A 17,224-nucleotide genomic window follows, 5' to 3' on the forward strand; every position below is an offset into this window, starting at 1 on the left:
CCTGGATTTATATGTTGGGGAGACTCACTCTCAATTAGTAAGGTGGAACAACTCCCCACACACATGCCATGCCACTCACACTTAGGCCACTAGTGGACTCAAATTCATTTTTATTGGACCGGGATGTCACAATCAATAGCTCTTTTTTTACTTAGAGTTCCGAACTCTCAAATCGTCTATTTAAATTTCTAAACCGTGTTAAGTGAACCTACGCTGCGCCGCCTCATGGCCACCCCCTTCTGTGGGGCCACGGCGGTGGCGGTTCAGTCCTCTATAGTGGCGGTGCTGATACTAGCCAAGTTTGTCAGTTCACTCCTCGTCATCTATGACCGTTGTTGAGGCTGGCCAAGTCCGGCGCTGCCGGACGGTGGGAGGAGGGAGGTGCTGGAAAAGAAGATAGAGGAGTAAATGAGAAAAGATAAAATTACATAGAGAATTCTAAATATTTGCTTGCACATTTGGAATCTCGTCCCAAACTCACGTGGTACGTTGGAACATCGAATGAACTACTCCACACGGTTTATATGGTTACTCGCATGGTACGTTTAGAATATCAGATGAACCACTTCACACAGTTTACACACGGTTATACGGTTTAAGAATATGTTTACACACGGTTATATGGTTTAAGAATCCATATGGACGATTCAGTAGTTCAGAGAAGGAAAATATTATTCATATCCCAGGATCTTGTTGATCTAATTTAATAATTTACTAGTTGCTTTACTGACCATGTTACCATCCTAGTCTTATTGCGCTTTTTGGAGAATCTAACTTTGCCCACTTATGCTCTCTCCAAAATTCTCAAATAGACTCTAATAGCTCTTGAGTGATGCGTAGAGAACAAAGTGCACCTAAGGAGGTATCCTTAAATGTTTCCTGAATTACTTTCATGGACTAAAAATTTATAGAGCAGGGCCCATGTCATGAGTAGCATCAATAGAGATATAGGTCATGCTAGATTCTAGTTTTGTTACATCTGTTTAACAATTCAACAGTTGCCAGTTATGTTGAGGAGCCTATACCTTCTTGTAATTGCAAGCACTAACATGGAGTGCTCTGATTCTTGGCAGGTTTTATGCTGCGGAAGTACTTCTAGCCCTGGAGTATCTACACATGTTGGGTGTTGTGTACAGGGATCTGAAACCAGAAAATGTTCTTGTGCGTGATGATGGGCACATAATGCTTTCAGATTTTGACCTCTCCCTGAGATGTGCAGTCTCACCTACACTCATCAGAACATCAGCTTTTGATTCTGATCCCAGAAGAGCAGGTGGATCTTTCTGTGCACAACCTGCTTGCATGGAACCTACTTCAGCCTGTATTCAGCCTGCATGCTTCCTTCCCAAATTCTTCGGTCAGAAGAGCAAGAAAAAGACTAGAAAGACAAGATCTGAGTTGGGACAGAATGCTGGCACCCTGCCCGAGCTTGTTGCTGAACCAACGTCGGCTCGGTCGATGTCATTTGTTGGGACTCATGAATACTTGGCACCTGAAATCATCAAAGGCGAAGGCCATGGAAGTGCTGTTGACTGGTGGACCTTTGGCATCTTCCTTCATGAGCTGCTGTATGGCAAAACCCCATTCAAGGGGTCAGGAAACCGTGCCACACTGTTTAACGTGGTTGGTCAGCAGCTAAAATTTCCAGAGTCACCATCCACAAGCTACTCTAGCAGAGACCTCATCAGGGGGCTTCTGATCAAGGAACCACAGAACCGCCTAGGAGTGAAGCGGGGAGCGACAGAGATAAAGCAGCACCCCTTCTTCGAAGGTGTGAACTGGGCTCTCATCCGGTGCAGCACTCCACCTGAGGTCCCAAGACCCGTTGAGGCAGAGCTGCCAGTGAAGTATGGTGTGGCCGAGGCAATCGGGAGCAACAGCAAGAGGATAGTTGCCGCGGACGTGAAGTCGGGTGGAAAGTACCTGGACTTCGAGTTCTTTTAGAGTAGGTGCCCAGTGGCTGCTATTGTTTGCTTACTGTTGGAGTGTTGGTGTATGGTCAGTTTGATGTCGTGTGATTCGATATGGTGGTCTGTATCTCACCATCGGTGCAAAATTATCAGATCTGAATTGACCAGAATTAGATAGTTGTGTTTGCCTACTAAAGTCTCCACATTTTACATTTCTGTAGCGATAGACATTCTCTGCAGCCCTGAACTTCTTGCTCACTGGTGCGTTGCAGTAAAACTGAAACCATAGGCGAAACGTTCTCGTGCTCAAACATATGCAGAAATATGCTGTAGCTGTTGCGAAATGCTTCCTCTTTGCTGCACGGGTCCCAGAAAACGGTGTGCCGCCCGTGAGCTTGCCGCCGGGTTGAAAAGCTTGCTCTTGCCGTGCCCCGTGACGGTGTGGTCATTTGAGGCGCACACGGGCCGCTGGACGGACGCCGCCGGTTCATCGGGGAGGCGGTTCTGGCCTGCCTTGCGGCCGCGCCGACGCGTCGGCGACAGGTAATGCAGCCGCGCCCACCGATTGCATTTACGGAGCACATCACGCAGGAGTTGCCCGTATTCTCTCCAGCGGGTTCTGCCGACCGGCCGATGTCAGTCATCTGCGGACCGCGACGGGCGGACACTGGGCTGGTGGCTGCCGTCGGCTCCTCTTGGCTCCGCCAGTCCGCCTACGCTTTTCATGTGCAAATTAACGATCTGCGGCGGCGGAAGCAACAAACAAGCAGGTGCTGCAGGCAATGGTCGCCGCCGGCGACGTGGTAAACCGCGGTGGAAACAGACGCCATGGATTTGTCCTCTGGGCACCTGGCGCGTGATCGGCAGTCGGAACCGGAGACCAGGGCCGCCGAGCGCCGGGCGATTGCGGCATGTCCACAAGCGCATCACCTCCTGTCGCGGCGTTAGCCGGCGCTCCTTGCCGGCCGAGCCAGCAGACCTCCTTTCCTTCTCCGGAGACGGCGGATCACCACGGCCTTGCCCCCTCCCGGGCTTCCGCGCCTCGCGCCAGCGCCTGACGAGGAAAAACGCTTCCCGTGCGCTTATCCAATCTGAGCCGCAGAACTCGGATCGGACGGATCTCGTGTACAAAGGGGAGGACGGTGTTTCAAATACCGTCCACCCGGTCCGCATCCGAAATACCGTCCACCCGTGCGGCGCCCAGAAGAAACGCCTCCTTGCTTCACGTCCTGCCTCGCCGGAGCGCCGCCGCTGTCCGGCCGTCCCTTGCGTCCCGTGGCTCCCTCGCGCTTCCCCTCGAACACCGCGTGGCCCGCCCTCTCGACTCTCGCGACAAGCACGTCACGAACCATGGCGGTGGCGCCATCTGCAACTTCGACGCCGGCAGGCAGCGCCGCCGCGCGCCGCCGAGGTCATTGAGGGGATGGAGCGCATCAAATAGAAGCTGCAGGTTTTACCCACGTGCGTGTCGAGCGACGAGCGGCCGTCCACCGTCGGTGGGTCGCTGGCAGCTGGCGGCTTGGCCGGGAAGTCGCGTGAATTCATCTTGTCAGTTGTCTGTCCAATGAGGCAGGAAATGTACAAATTATCATGTGCAAATTATCGATCTGCGGCGGCGGAAGCAACAAATGAGCAGGTGCAGGCAATGGCCTCCGCCGGCGACGTGGTAAACCGCGGTGGAAAGTGGAAACAGAGTAACAGACGCCATGGACGTGTGCTCTGGGCACGCGGCGCGTGGTCGGCCTCGGAACCGGAGACCAGGGCCGCCGAGCGCCGAGCGATTGCGGCATCTCCACAAAGCGCATCACCTCCTATCGCGGCGGCGCTCCTCGCCATCCGAGTCAGCACCTCCTCTCCTCCTTCGCCCCCTCCCGGGCTTCCGCGCCGCGCGCCAGCGCCTGACGAGAAAAAACGCTTCGCCTGCGCTCCTCCAATCTGAACCGTAGAATTCGGATCGGACGGATATCAGGTAGCCAGGGGGTGGACGGTGTTTCAAATACCGTCCACCCGGTCGGCATCCGAAATACCGTCCACCCCTGCGGCGCCCCTCGCTTCACGTCGTGCCTCGCCGGAGCGCCGCCGCTGTCCGGCCGTCCCTTGCGTCCCGTGGATCCCTCGCGCTTCCCCTCGAACACTTGTGGCCCGCCCTCTCGCCTCTCGCGACAAGCACGTCACAAACGATGGCGGTGCCGTCGGACGCGGCGAGGATGATATGGAACGTCGCCGTGGTCTGAGCGACCAAGCTGTCGACGCCGGCAGGCAGCGCCACCGAGGTCATTGAGGGGATGGATCATATCAAATCGAAGTTGCAGGTTTTACCAACGTGCGTGTCGAGCTACGAGCGGCCGTCCGCCGTCGGCGGGTCGCTGGCGGCTGCCGGCTTGGCCGGGAAGTCGCGTGAATTCATCTTGTCAGTTGTCTGTCCAATGAGGCTCCCAGAATCAAAGTGGTTTCCAGTTATCACTTCAAATTGCCTACCTGGGAACTAACTCCGAACAGCAGTTTTGCTCACCTGAAAAAAAGAACTGATTGCTGACCAGCCAGAGTTACAGTTCCCAGCCAGTTTTCGCCATCGATGCAAAATTCTCAGATCAGAATTGACCAAAATTAGGTAGATATGTCATATGTTTGCCTACTAAAGCAATCGATGAGCAGCGAGCGAGTCGGAAGTAATAGAAGAGCAGGTGCAGGCCATGGATCGCCGCCGGCGACGTAGTAATCCGCGCTGGAAACAGGCGGCCGCTCGATCGGCGTCGGAGACCAAGCCCGCCGAATGCCGAGCGCGCGTGGCATCTCGACAAGCGCCTCACCTCTAGCTGCTGCTCTTCGCCGCCCAAGTTAGCCGCCCGCCTCCGCTTCTCTTGAGCCGGCAGTCCACCTCGGGTCCGGTCCACGGCCTTCCGCGCCGCGCCGGAGGAGGAAGAAGGCCCCCCTCCTGGCAATTCATCTGATCTGAGCCGCAGGACTCGGATCGGACGGCTCTCGGGTACCCAAGGGGGGACGGTGTTTCAAATACCGTCCGCCCGGTCGGTATCCGAAATACCGTCCACCCCCGGGCGCTCAGGAAACGACTCCCCCGCTTCATCTCGTGCGCCACCGGAGCGCCGCCGCCGTCCGGAGGTGCCTTGCGTCCCGTGGATCCCTTTCACTTCCTCTAGAAGGTCTCGCAACAAGCACGGCACGGACGACGGCGGTGCCGTCGGATGCGGTGAGGACGACATGGAACGTCGCCGTGGCCTGAGCGACCGTGCCGTCGACGCGGCGTGGGCAGGCAGTGCCGCCGCGAGGCCATCGATGGAATTGACTCGATCACGCAGAAGTTGCAGCTTTGATCAACGAGGCCACTGATGGCATTGATGGAGCCGATCATGGGAGCTGCAGCGTTCTCCAATCCAACGGGTTTGCCGAGCGGTCGATGAGCAGATGAAGGCCATGGATCGCCGCCGGCGACGTAGCAAACTGCTCCGGAAACAAACTCCATGGAAGGAGTCCTGCAGTGTAGACGTCGTCATGCGGTCGACAACAGTCGGCACCGCCGCACCAGAGACCAGGCCCGCCGAGGACCGAGCCCTTGTGGCACCTGCACCGCCCATGCCGCCGCGACCACCAAGTGAGCCGCCTACCTCTGTTTCTCCACGGCCGTGGCCCTCCCGCTTCCGCGCCGCGCCTGACGAACAAGAACGCCTCCTGCGATTCATCTGATCCGAGCCGTAGGACGGGGATCGGACGGCTCTCGGTACCCAAGGGGTGGACGGTATTTCAAATACCGTCCACCCGGACGGTATTTGAAACAACGTCCACCCCCTAGGGCCAGAAACGCCGCCCTTGCTTCATATCGCGCATCGCCGGAGCGCCGCCGCTGTCCGGCCGTCCCTTGCGTCCCGTGGCTCCCTCGCGCTTCCCCTCGAACACCTCGTGGCCCGCCCTCTCGGCTCTCACGACAAGTATGCCACGAACGATGGTGGTGCCGCTGGACGCGGCGAGGATGATATGGACGGAACGTCGCCGTGGTCTGAGCGACCGAGCTGTTGACGCAGGCAGGCAGAGCTGCCGCGCGCCACCGAGGTGATTGAGGGGATGGAGCGCATAAAATAGAAGCTGCAGGTTTAACCAACGTGCGTGTCGAGCGACGAGCGGGCGTCCGCCTTCGGCGGGTGGCTGGCGGTGGCGGCTGCCGTCTTGCCCGGAACTCGTCTTGTCAGTTGTCTGTCCAATGAGGATTGGAAACATCAGACGCTGGGGTCTAGATTTTAACAGGAATTTAAACTAGCAAACATAAGGTTTCTCACAGGAGCATGGGTGTTATTCTTTTGAAATATACTCAGGATATTGTCAATTTTACTGCCAATGGTTCTCAGAATCAAAGTGGTCTCCAGTTATCACTTCAAATTGCCTACCTGGGAACTAAATCCTAAGAACAGTTTTGCTCGCCTGAAAAAAAGAACTGATTGCTGACCAGCCAGAGTTACAGTTCCCAGCCAGTTTTCGCCATTGATGCAAATTCTGAGATCAGAATTGACCAAAATTAGGTAGATATGTTTGCCTACTAAAGAAATTGACGAGCAGCGAGCGCGGCGGAAGTAATAGACGAGAAGGTGCAGGCCATGGATCGCCGCCGGCGACGTAGTAATCTGCGCTGGAAACAGGCGGCCGCTCGGTCGGCGCCGGAGACCAAGCCCGCCGAATGCCGAGCGCGCGTGGCATCTCGACAAGCGCATCAACTCTAGCTGCTGCTGCTCGCCGCCCAAGTTAGCGGCCCGCCTCCGCTTCTCTTGAACCGGCGGACCACTCGGGTCCGGTCCGCGGCCTTCCGCGCCGCGCCGGAGGAGGAAGAAGGGCCCATCCTGGCAATTCATCTGATCTGAGCCGCAGGACTCGCATCGGACGGCTGTGGGGTACCCAAGGGTGGACGGTGTTTCAAATACCGTCCGCCCGGTCGGTATCCGAAATACCGTCCACCCCCGGGCGCTCAGGAAATGCCTCCCCCGCTTCATCTCGTGCGCCACTGGAGCGACGCCGCAGTCCGGCAGTGCCTGGGAGGCGTTTCTGGCGTTCCGTGGCTCCCTTTCACTTCCTCTCGAAGGTCTCGGGGCCTGCCCTCTCGCGACAAGCACGGCACACGGACGGTGGCGGTGCTGCCGGGCACGGCGAGGACGGCATGGAAGGTCGGCGTGGCCTGAGCGACCGAGCCGTCGACGCGGCGTGGGCAGGCAGTGCCGCCGCGCGGCGACGAGGCCATCGATGGAATTGACTCGATCACGTAGAAGTTGCAGCTTTGACCAACGAGGCCACTGATGGCATTGATGGAACCGATCATGGGAGTTGCAGGCTCGCAGCGTTCTCGAACGGGTTTGCCGAGCGGTCGATGTCGTCGGCAACTGCCGGACGCAGGTCTGGTTGCTGCCATCGTTTGTTCTTATCACGGTTTCGAGATGCAAATTGACAACAGTAGCGGCGAAATCCATAGATGAGCAGGTGAAGCCCATGGATCGCCGCCGGTGACGTAGCATAAAACTGCACGCCATGTAAGGAATCCGTGCCGTCGACAACAGTCGGCACCGCCGCATCGGACACCAGGCTCACCGTGGACTTTGCGCTTGGGGAACCTGCATCGCCATGCCGCCGCGACCACAAGTGAGCCGCCCTCCTCTGCTTCCCCAGTCCCCACGGCCGTCGCCCTCCCGCTTCCTGACGAAGAAGAACGCCTCCTGCGATTCATTTGATCTGAGCCGCAGGACTCGGATCGGACGGCTCCCGTGTATCCAAGGGGTGGACGGTATTTCAAATACCGTCCACCCGGATGGTATCTGAAACAACGTCCACCCCCTCTAGGGTCAGAAACGCCGCCCCTGCTTCACATCGCGCATCGCCGGAGCGCCACCGCCATCCGACCGTCCTGCCGCCGCCTCGCGTGCGTCCCTGCTTCACATCGCGCATCGCCGGAGCGCCACCGCCGTCCGACCTTCCCGCCGCCGCCTCGCGTGCGTCCCTGCTTCACATCGCGCATCGCCGGAGCGCCACCGCCGTCCGACCGTCCCGCCGCTGCCTCGCGTGCGTGCGTATCGACTAAGTGCCATTTATCTGCGCCTATCGAGAAGGTAGGTGACAGAATGGTGAGAACTTGACTGGCTGCAGAGGTAGAAGACGCATGGCGACTGGCGAGAGCGAAACGATTGCTCCTGTGTCCGCCACCGTTGCGCGCGCTCCCGTGTGCGTTCATGGCGCACGCCTGCACGGTGAGGACTGGGCGCCGCCTGGGCTGGCCGTTCCGTGAAGCGGTGCGTGGCCTGAGTGAGAGAGAGCGACGGACCCGCCGCGGCGCGCCGCCCATGGCGTCGGCCGGGGGCAGGCAGTGCCGCCACGCCCGCACTAAGCACGGATGTTGTTCGATGCGATGAAGCTGAATAGCTGATCAAGCAGAACGGTGTAAGTTCAGTATCGTCGGACTGGCTTGCAGAGCGGCCGCTGGCCAGATGGCGGCTGCTGGCTAGCCTTTGGCTCCGCGTGCACGGCTTGGAGCCGGAGGGTTGCTGACGCGCGGCAAGCTAAATCTGGCCAGCGTCATTGAGGGCGCTAGGCTTTGGAAACGTCGTCGGCCGTCGGTCATCTTGCCGGCGGGGCCGTGATTTGGGCATTCAGAAAGGATACATTCTCTGCAGAAACACAATTATCTGCAGAACTACATGAGGAAGGAGATATATGTTTGTTCTGATAGCACGTAGTTCCTCTAAAATTTCACTCTTCAGCCTTTTTTCCCCGACCTACATCTTCATAGCGTGGCAACTTTCACATTTGAACTAGCAATGCAAGATCTCTCACTAGAAGTCTAGAACATGTGCTGATCTTGATGTTTTTCCCAAATTTGTAGCCTCTCTGTTTGGCCTTGGACCCAAATTACTTGACTTGAAACAAATCCTTTCAGAAAAAAGAGACTCTAATGCGCTGTACGCATCCAGAAAAATACAGTTTATGTGCCCGGAGTCTGGCATGCTACAAACTTCAGTTGGGCCTTGGGCGTTGGGTAAACGAAGCAGAGTAGTCATTTTTTCAAACCCAGGGGGCTAAAGTGCAATTAAGTGAAAATTAACAACCGCAGCGGCGAAAGCGGGGAAAAGAACGAAACACCCCCAACAAAAGGGGATATTTACATATTTACCATTATAAGAAAGGTCACTCGCTGGATTAGCACTCTTAAACGGGCTCCTACAGATTTAGCACAACTGTAGTCGTAAATCTTACGTTTTTACCACTTTTGCCTACGTGGCAGGACACGGCGGCAGGCCACGTTGGCGCCCGGTCCACAAGGCGAGGCGAAATGTCCTTTATGCCCTCTTTGTTGCCTCTTTGTTCATGTGCCCGTGACCCCGTCCAGCCCGTTGACCGCTCCCACTCTCCTCACCCCCTCTCGCTATCGCTATCCGGGGTTGAGCGAGCGAGCAGGGGCCAGAGGCTGCGGCGGGGCCGGAGGCCGCGGCGGCGCGCTAGTGATGGGCCGAAGGGAGCGGAATCCGCGGCTGCGCGCGAGGCCTCCGCGGATCGACGGCATGCGGGCCGGCGGGAGAGGCGGCGCACGGGGCCAGCAGGCCAGCGGCGCAGCAAGCCCCAAGGGCGCACCTCTCCGGATCGACGGCGTGTAGGGGCAGCGAGAGCGGCGGCGCGCAAGGCCGGCGAGGGCAGCGAGAGCGGCGGGGCGCAAGGCCGGCGAGGGCGGCAGAGCGCGGGGCTTGGTCGCGTGGGGCCGGAGACCGCGGCGGCGCGTGGGTGCTGCGGAGCAGGGGAGGCAGCCGCATTGGCCGGCGGCGTCCCGCGCGAGAAGCAGGTAGGCGCCGTGTACCGCGCCGCGTCGGAGGTGGCCGCACAGGCCAGGCTCGCGCGTGCGAGGTGCAGGCACGGGGCGGGGGTGCTGCTTCGCAGGGTTTGTGGCCGCACGGCGCGGGCGCGTGCTAGGAGCATGCCGGCGGCGGAGGCTACCTGCCAGGCTGCTGCTGCACGGGGGACGTGGCCGGCTGGCCGTACAAGGCCAGCGCGGCCGCCCATGCTGCTGCGACGAGGATCAAAATTACAAGAAAAAAAAAAGATGTGTGCTACGAATCAAGCAGCTCTCCGCCGTTCACCTAATCTCTCTGATTTTGTTTTGATTATGAAGTAATTGATATTTTGCCTCAGTAATTCAGTTCTCTGATCTCCCACAGCTCTCTACCCCCATCTAATTTTGTTCTAATTTTGGTCTCGTGGAGAATTGGTGATTGAAATTACTGAACCAGCAAATTGGTGATTGGAATTACTGAACCATCATTGAACTTCGAGATTAGTAATTGAGCTACTACTCACGTTCTAACTTTTCTCCGCTTGTTTTGCTTTGATGCAGTTCAGTCATTTTCGTTATTTCTAGTTTTAGTGTTAACCATCAAGATCTATATCTGTTACTAGATTGTTCATTATCTGTTACACAGAGCAGAGCAGAGCGACAAGGAGAGCAGAGAAGGCAGCGGGGCTCCCATGCTTTCTTCTCCGTGGAGCAGATTGGGAATTAAAAATTACTGAATCTTCGCTTGAATTCGACAAAGGGGCGGTCAACGGGCTGGACGGGGTGTCACGGGCACATGAACAAAGGCGGGGCATAAAAGGACATTTCGCCTCGCCTTGCTGACCGGGCGTCAACGTGGCCTGTCGCCGTGTCCCGCCACGTAGGCAAAAGTGGTAAAAACGTAAGATTTCCAGCTATAGTAGTACTAAATTTGCAGTAACCCGTTTAAGAGTGCTAATCCAGCGAGTGACCTTTCTAAATATGTAAATTCCCCCAACAAAAGCGCAGATTCGCCGCGCAGCAGAAACAGAGAATTTAAGTGCGCAGCCTGAACAAACCGCCGCCGCCGCCCCTTCCTCCGGCGCGCCAGCAGCCATGGTGAAACGGTGGCTCCCCCTCGAGGCCAACCCGGACGTCATGAACCAGGTACTCCACCTCCTCCCCTCTTCCGGTACTCGTGGTTGGTTCCGCTTCCGCCTCGGCCTCTCGGTCTTTCCCCCTCTCACGGCGGCGCCATGCGCCCCTTCACGATTGGTGCAGTTCATGTGGGGACTGGGGGTCCCCGAGGACGTGGGGTTCTGCGACGTGTACGGCCTCGATGACGAGATGCTCGCCATGGTCCCCCAGCCCGTGCTCGCCGTCATCTTGCTCTACCCCCAGGTAGATCCCCTGTTCCCAGTTGGCCCTGCGCTTCCTGAGTTTGCTCGAATCTTCTGCGCCGAGGAGCTTATTACTCTGACGTTTTGGTGGGCAGGACCGGATCAAGGAATCCCAGTCATCGACTGCCACACCAGTGGAGACCAAGGTGAGTCTGAATTGGATGATGCCATGATGGTTTAGTTTTTTTTTTAACTGACAATTGTTCAGTAGTTGGTTCCATTGAATATGCCCAACGCCTTTATTGATCCGATGCAGGGAAACTGGCGAAACTATTTTTCTTTTTTTGAAAGGCAGAAAGTATTTTTCTAACTTGTATAGTGACATTTGTTGTGTGGTTTTGCTATTTATATTGTAGGTGGACCCCAATCAGAACATTTTGATTGTCTGTACATACTGTTGGCTTGTACTTTAGATTGCTTATCAAACTTAAATTATCAATGGTACTATTATTGTAATGTAAGCATGCTCAGGTTTGTTTTGATGAAACTAACTTGTTTTTCTTTACATAAAAATCTGGCCCTTTATCTTTTTCGAGTGGTTTTGATATACATGAGTAGCTTGAAGTTTCAATAGATTTGGCACCCTAGCTCATCAATGATGCACACTTAGCGCATAAATCTAAGGTTTCAGTTTCATCAAATACTTGAATCTATGCGTGAGATAAAGCTGTGTTTACCAACTTAACTGTTGGACTATTACTGAACTTGTTTACTGTCAAGAGTATAGTTGTGTTTTTTTCCTCATTAGTCCTAAAACACTAAAATGAAGCAGGAGCCCAGCAAAAATGTATATTTCACAAGGCAGATGATTGGAAACGCCTGTGGAACAGTTGGTATTATTCATGCACTGGGAAATGCTGCTTCCAAAATCAAGCTAGGTATTTCTTTTCTACTTCCAGGAGTTTTCATCTGCATGTTTTGGATAATCATCTAATATGGGATAGGTTATCTCGTGAAACTGCAAACATTTGTGAAAAATAAAAACTAATTGCCCTAAGTAATCCCACATACTTGGCTTAATCATGCAAAATTATTAGTCTAGCTGTAGAGGACATATCAATGTTCAGGTCAATTTCCTTATTGGTGTTACAATCCATTTGGTCGCCAACAGGCAACAGTAATTAGCAATGCTCTAAAAAACAAATAGTAATGTTTAATTCTGCATGATCCTTAAGATCATAAGATCCTTCAAAAGCAATCCTTTTACTGTAGCTGCCTTTCACTTTTAGTGACATCTGATCAGCACTTCGTTTGCAGGTGAGGGGTCGTATTTTGATAGATTTTATAAACAAACCGCTGATATGGATCCAGTCCAGGTTAGTAGTTCATGTGTTACAATTCAGAGGCTTCCATGAAGAGGGATTGCCTCTCTGTTCAACTAACATATTGGATACTTCATAATTTCAGCGTGCTGCATTTCTTGAGGAGGACCAAGAAATGGAGAATGCTCATTCTGTTGCCGTTTCTGCTGGTGACACAGAGGTAATAGCATTTGCCTAGTGCATGAATATTTGCACAAGATGTATGGGTGTTGCTCTGTTGTTACCCGTGCCATTGGTTCCTTTTTTTTTTATTGCCAGTGCTTCTTAAAACTCAAAATGGTTTCCAGTTATCAGTGACCATCTTGGAACTAACTGCTAACATCATTTTGCTCATGTTAAAATAAAACAGTTTGCTTACAATCCAGAGTTACAGATTTGCAGCCAGATTTTCTGACCACGGGCTCACATGCCATGTTTTCCTTGCCATCGTGTGAATGCATTTGTCATTCAGAATATCTGCATTCTGTTGTGAATTTTGTTGATAATATGTCATTGTGAGTGACGATTGAGCATTTTTCGTTCATTCACAGTATATCAGTCTATGGTTGTTATTAAAGAACTGAGAATCACAATTATTTGAAACTGTGGTGGAAGATACACTTCTAGAATACAGGTTCCTAGTTTTTTTTTTAAAAAAAGAATACACAGGTTCCTTAGCCTGAGCTTGTTTCATCTTTGGTTGCCATCTGACAGATCTTATTTTGCTGAGCAGGCCAAGGATGGAGTAATTGAACATTATATTTGTTTCTCTTGTGTCGATGGTATGTAACACACAATCGCCTACAAAAACACTGTAGTTTGATTTATAGCAAATTTCCGACCATCAATCTGTTGATCACTTCTCATAACCCTTCCTTTATCCAGGAGAACTTTATGAGCTTGATGGAGGTACCTCGCGGCCAATATCCCATGGCCATTCGTCCCCTGATACCTTGTTGCAGGTAAATTGATGCACTCGTGCTATTTCTTTCATCAGCCATTTCCCGGCTTATGATTCTGGACATCTTTCTGTGCAGGATGCTGCAAAAGTTATAAAAGAAAGACTTGCACTGTATCCCGAGTCAAACAACTTCAATGTCATGGCTCTTTCAGGCAGGTGATAAATATATACAGCCCGAGATATCAACCCGTGAACGTTCTCGTTTGCTGCAGCCTCAGTTTCAGTCCAACAGAGAAGCAGTATTTAGTAATGTTCTCTGGCTTTTGTTTTAATATTCGAACACGCGAGAACGAAATAACATGGCGACAACAATAATGTATCTACGCAGAGCTCTTTGGTACCCTCGCTTTGTATCTGTACATACAAGATTCAGAGAACGGCAGTTTGTTCACGTTCCTGGAGAAGAAACGCATGATACTAACGGAGGTTGGGCAGCTTGTGATGGCTGCTACGGCATGCGAACCCATGGTGCGCGGAGTGGGTCTGCCCGGAAGCCGCCGAGCTGCTCGCCCCGTAGGGGAACTGGGAAGGCGTGGCAGTCTGATGTCGCACGCGGCAGGCGCTTTGTAGCGGTGGCGGAAGCGGATGGTTGGACTTGGACGTGCTGCGCGCGGACCGACCGCATCCATCCTCCTCCCACCTGCCGATGGCTAAGACCTAGGAGCATGAAGCGGCGGGTCACGGCGTGAGCTGCTGTTTGCCATTGAGCTTTGGAGGCGGAGAGGCGGTGCCGGCACGGGGCCGGGGCTGGCTTTCCCGAGAACGAGAGTTTCAGAGGGACGGCTGCTGAAAGAGACAAGGTTCAAAATCAAATAGCACGCCAAAACACACATTACACACATGAGTTCAATATTCCCAGCTGTGATGGCCGTAGCGTCGCCGCGTTGTTCGTCTCTTGCATCGAGCTGCATACGTGTCCGGGGAGTGGGGAGTCATCCAAATTTCCAATCAGGCCACTCGTCGGAACCCGAAACAGCCCTGCACGGCGGGCATGTCTGGTTCGCCGCTGACCGCTATGCGCGTCAGGGACTTGTCACTCCGGCTTGTCGCCATCCGGCCAAGACACCTTTTCCATGCCCGGGAAGCTTTCCCTCAGAATGCTTTAATTTGTCATATGGGTTGGAGAAGAGGAAATTGCACTTTATGTCCCTAAATTTATCCTATAGTTTCACCTCTAAATTCCACAAATTCCAACCGGTACAGCGAGATCGAGACCGTCTCGATATTCATCGTAGGGTTAAACACCCGGTACCAAAATTTCTTTTTCGAGGAGTGGTGGAGACGAAGCTTGTCTTCTTTGTCACGATTTCAGAGGCGTTTCGTAGCAGCTCTATTTATGTATACCCATTTGGAACCTATGGAAGAAGAAGAGTAGGCGCGTCTTCAACTCAAAAAACTTGCAATCTCATAATGTTTTCAGTATTATGAAGGAGGAAGTGCTACTAAGAAGGATAGCCTGTGACCAGCCGGCGGTGGAGTAATTTGGTTTTTAATGTGTAAGAGAAGTTTTTTGGTATTTCTTGTTTAAACTGTAAACTTCTGCTGCTTCTTTCTTAAATGTGTCGTGCCTAATCATTTAAAAAAATTCTTTTTAGTATTGGATGAAAGTTCCACCTGGTAACAAAGTCTCTTCGGTACTTGATCTAGTCATATCGGTACTTTTGGTGTGCATCGATGTAACACCCCGCCCCCCAACACCGACAGCCCAGCTCTTTCGAGGGGCAAGCCCGTTTCTCACTTACGTTTTCATCCTCGCTTCGTGTAAAAGGATCAATCCGAAGGTACTATGGCTAGAGGACAAAAGCTTATAAGTTGGCTCCATTTTTACTCAAGTAGCAAGGTGGGACTAAGGCCCTATTTGGAATGGAGGATTTTCATTGGAATTTCAAAGGAATAGAGTTCGGCCCTATTTGGCAGGGCTCCAAGAGTGGCTCCAAAACCGGCTCCACCCGGAGCCCTGCCAAACGGTGCAAAATGCACCGGCTCCAGGTCTGGAGCTGCCCATGAAGCCGGTAGCGGCTTCCAAAGGCGGGGAGGAGCCCGAAATCCTGGCGCCAAGCGGCTCCTCCTCGCCCTTTCCAGCTCTGCCCCGGGCGCAGAGTGTTCGCAAGTACACGGCCGTCGGCCTCCGCAGGGGCATGGCCCAGTGGGGAGGAGGGCGCCGGACCGCTGGAGGGAGGTGCGTGGTGGCGACAGGGCCGGGCGGCGGTGGGAAACCGAGCGGAGGAGGCGGCGGGAGCTCGTGACCCCGAGGAAACATGGGCGCTGCCTGAAGGAGCAGGACGCGGCACCGGCGTGTGGAGGAGCAGGACGAGGCGGCACCGGCGTGTGGAGGAGGAGGAGGCTCGGGCCGCCGCTGGGAGGAGGACTGGAGGAGGAGGCATGGGTCCGGGTGGAGGAGGAGGCGCGGTCCGGGTGGTGGCGGAGGAGGTGCGGGCCTCCACCGCCGGGAGGAGAGGAGGAGGCGCGGACCGCCACCGCTTGGAGGCGGCGGCGGGGCTGGGCGACGAGGGATTCGAGGAGGGAGACGGGGATGGGGACGGGTGGGGCGAATGGATAAGAGGGGGAGGAAAAAAGAAAAGGGAAAGAAAAAAAAGGAGAGGAGAAAAAAAGAAAAGAAAAAAATGAAATGGGCGATTTAGACATTTTACAACATCAATCCAACAGGTGAAGCTGTTTTGCCAAACGTTTTCCAAAACGGCTTCAGCTCCACCAGTGAAGCCGCTCCACCAGAGGAGCCAAAGCCGGAGCTAATTTTAGAGGAGCTAGAGCCCTGCCAAACAAGCCCTTCCTGTATTTTGATGATGTCACACAGCGTTTGGAACGAAGGAATGAAAGTTGCCGTTTGTGATGGAACCGCCAAATTAAAACTCCAAATTAAGCGTAATGGCCGTCATTTGAATACATCGGGCTCATTAGCTTGATGATTTAATTTTGCGATCCTTTCTCAACCCACGGCCCGATCGAAACAACACCGGTAGTCCCACGCGAATGTGGGCGCATATGGTACAAGCACAACATAATACTTGAAAATATAGGAACAAAAACAATATGAAACACTTATTTTACAAGCTGAGTTCCAAATATACATAGAGGGTACAGAAACGAAGTAACTTTTACAAAACATTACAAGGGTAGCCAATGTTCAAAAGAACAGTTTCTACACCTAACTTTACTCCACCCTATCCTGCCTGCACCCAATCGGTCAGACCGGTTTCTTCAACCGGTCAGACCGGTCCTCGCAAAACAGAGGGATTGCACATACAGCCCTCAAGGGTGCAACCCGACAACTTCCTATCCTAGGGGTCTCGCTCCACCACTTCCCACCCATCTGCATCTCGGCGGATGAACTTGACACAGCAGGGGCAGAAGTCAACATCCGGATGGTCTGAAATGATTGTGGCCACAAACCCTGAGTATACTAGTACTCAGCAAGACTTACCCGATCAGTGGGTATAACTTAGCCCACCTACCTAGACATGCAAGGCCGTTGGCTAGTGGCTTATTTTGCAGAAAACAACGACTAAAGTAATTCCTTAAATTCCATATTTTAGCTCCAGGTTCTATATAAATTTACTCTAATCTAATATTTGCACGAATCAACTATATCAAACATGGTGGAGCAATCCATAATAATTCAATGTTTTTATCATCCTAGATATATAAATATACTCATTATCCCATCACAATACTACGATGCGATGCAGTGATCAAGGTGCTCTATCCGAGAGCGACTGACGGCGAATCGATCCGATTTAACCTTGCAAGGTGGACCTAACCAACACGGCACATATTTGCCCCGTCGGACTATACATGCCAACCATTCCCCTCCCCGCCTCGAACTACAGGAACCAGCCCAACGATAT

At 53.5% G+C, this 17,224-nt stretch overlaps 2 protein-coding genes across 2 annotated transcripts; both read left to right on the forward strand.

Moving 5' to 3' along the window:
• The first annotated feature begins 1,041 nt into the window (after positions 1-1,041).
• Positions 1,042-2,106, forward strand: LOC120642660 (serine/threonine-protein kinase D6PKL2-like). Its single transcript, XM_039919228.1, has one exon. It carries the CDS (start codon positions 1,117-1,119, stop codon positions 1,942-1,944), a length of 828 nt encoding a protein of 275 aa, XP_039775162.1. The 5' UTR covers positions 1,042-1,116; the 3' UTR covers positions 1,945-2,106.
• An 8,589-nt stretch (positions 2,107-10,695) lies between these two features.
• LOC120642661 (ubiquitin carboxyl-terminal hydrolase 3-like) lies at positions 10,696-13,700 on the forward strand. The gene is made up of 9 exons (XM_039919229.1): positions 10,696-10,863; positions 10,978-11,097; positions 11,192-11,242; positions 11,869-11,974; positions 12,354-12,412; positions 12,504-12,578; positions 13,131-13,179; positions 13,283-13,359; positions 13,435-13,700. The coding sequence occupies exons 1-9, from the start codon at positions 10,813-10,815 to the stop codon at positions 13,516-13,518; spliced, it is 672 nt and encodes a 223-aa protein (XP_039775163.1). The 5' UTR covers positions 10,696-10,812; the 3' UTR covers positions 13,519-13,700.
• Positions 13,701-17,224: the final 3,524 nt, after the last annotated feature.

The sequence above is a fragment of the Panicum virgatum genome, chromosome 7K (genome assembly GCF_016808335.1).
Source record: "Panicum virgatum strain AP13 chromosome 7K, P.virgatum_v5, whole genome shotgun sequence".
Classification (NCBI taxonomy): Eukaryota; Viridiplantae; Streptophyta; class Magnoliopsida; order Poales; family Poaceae; genus Panicum; species Panicum virgatum.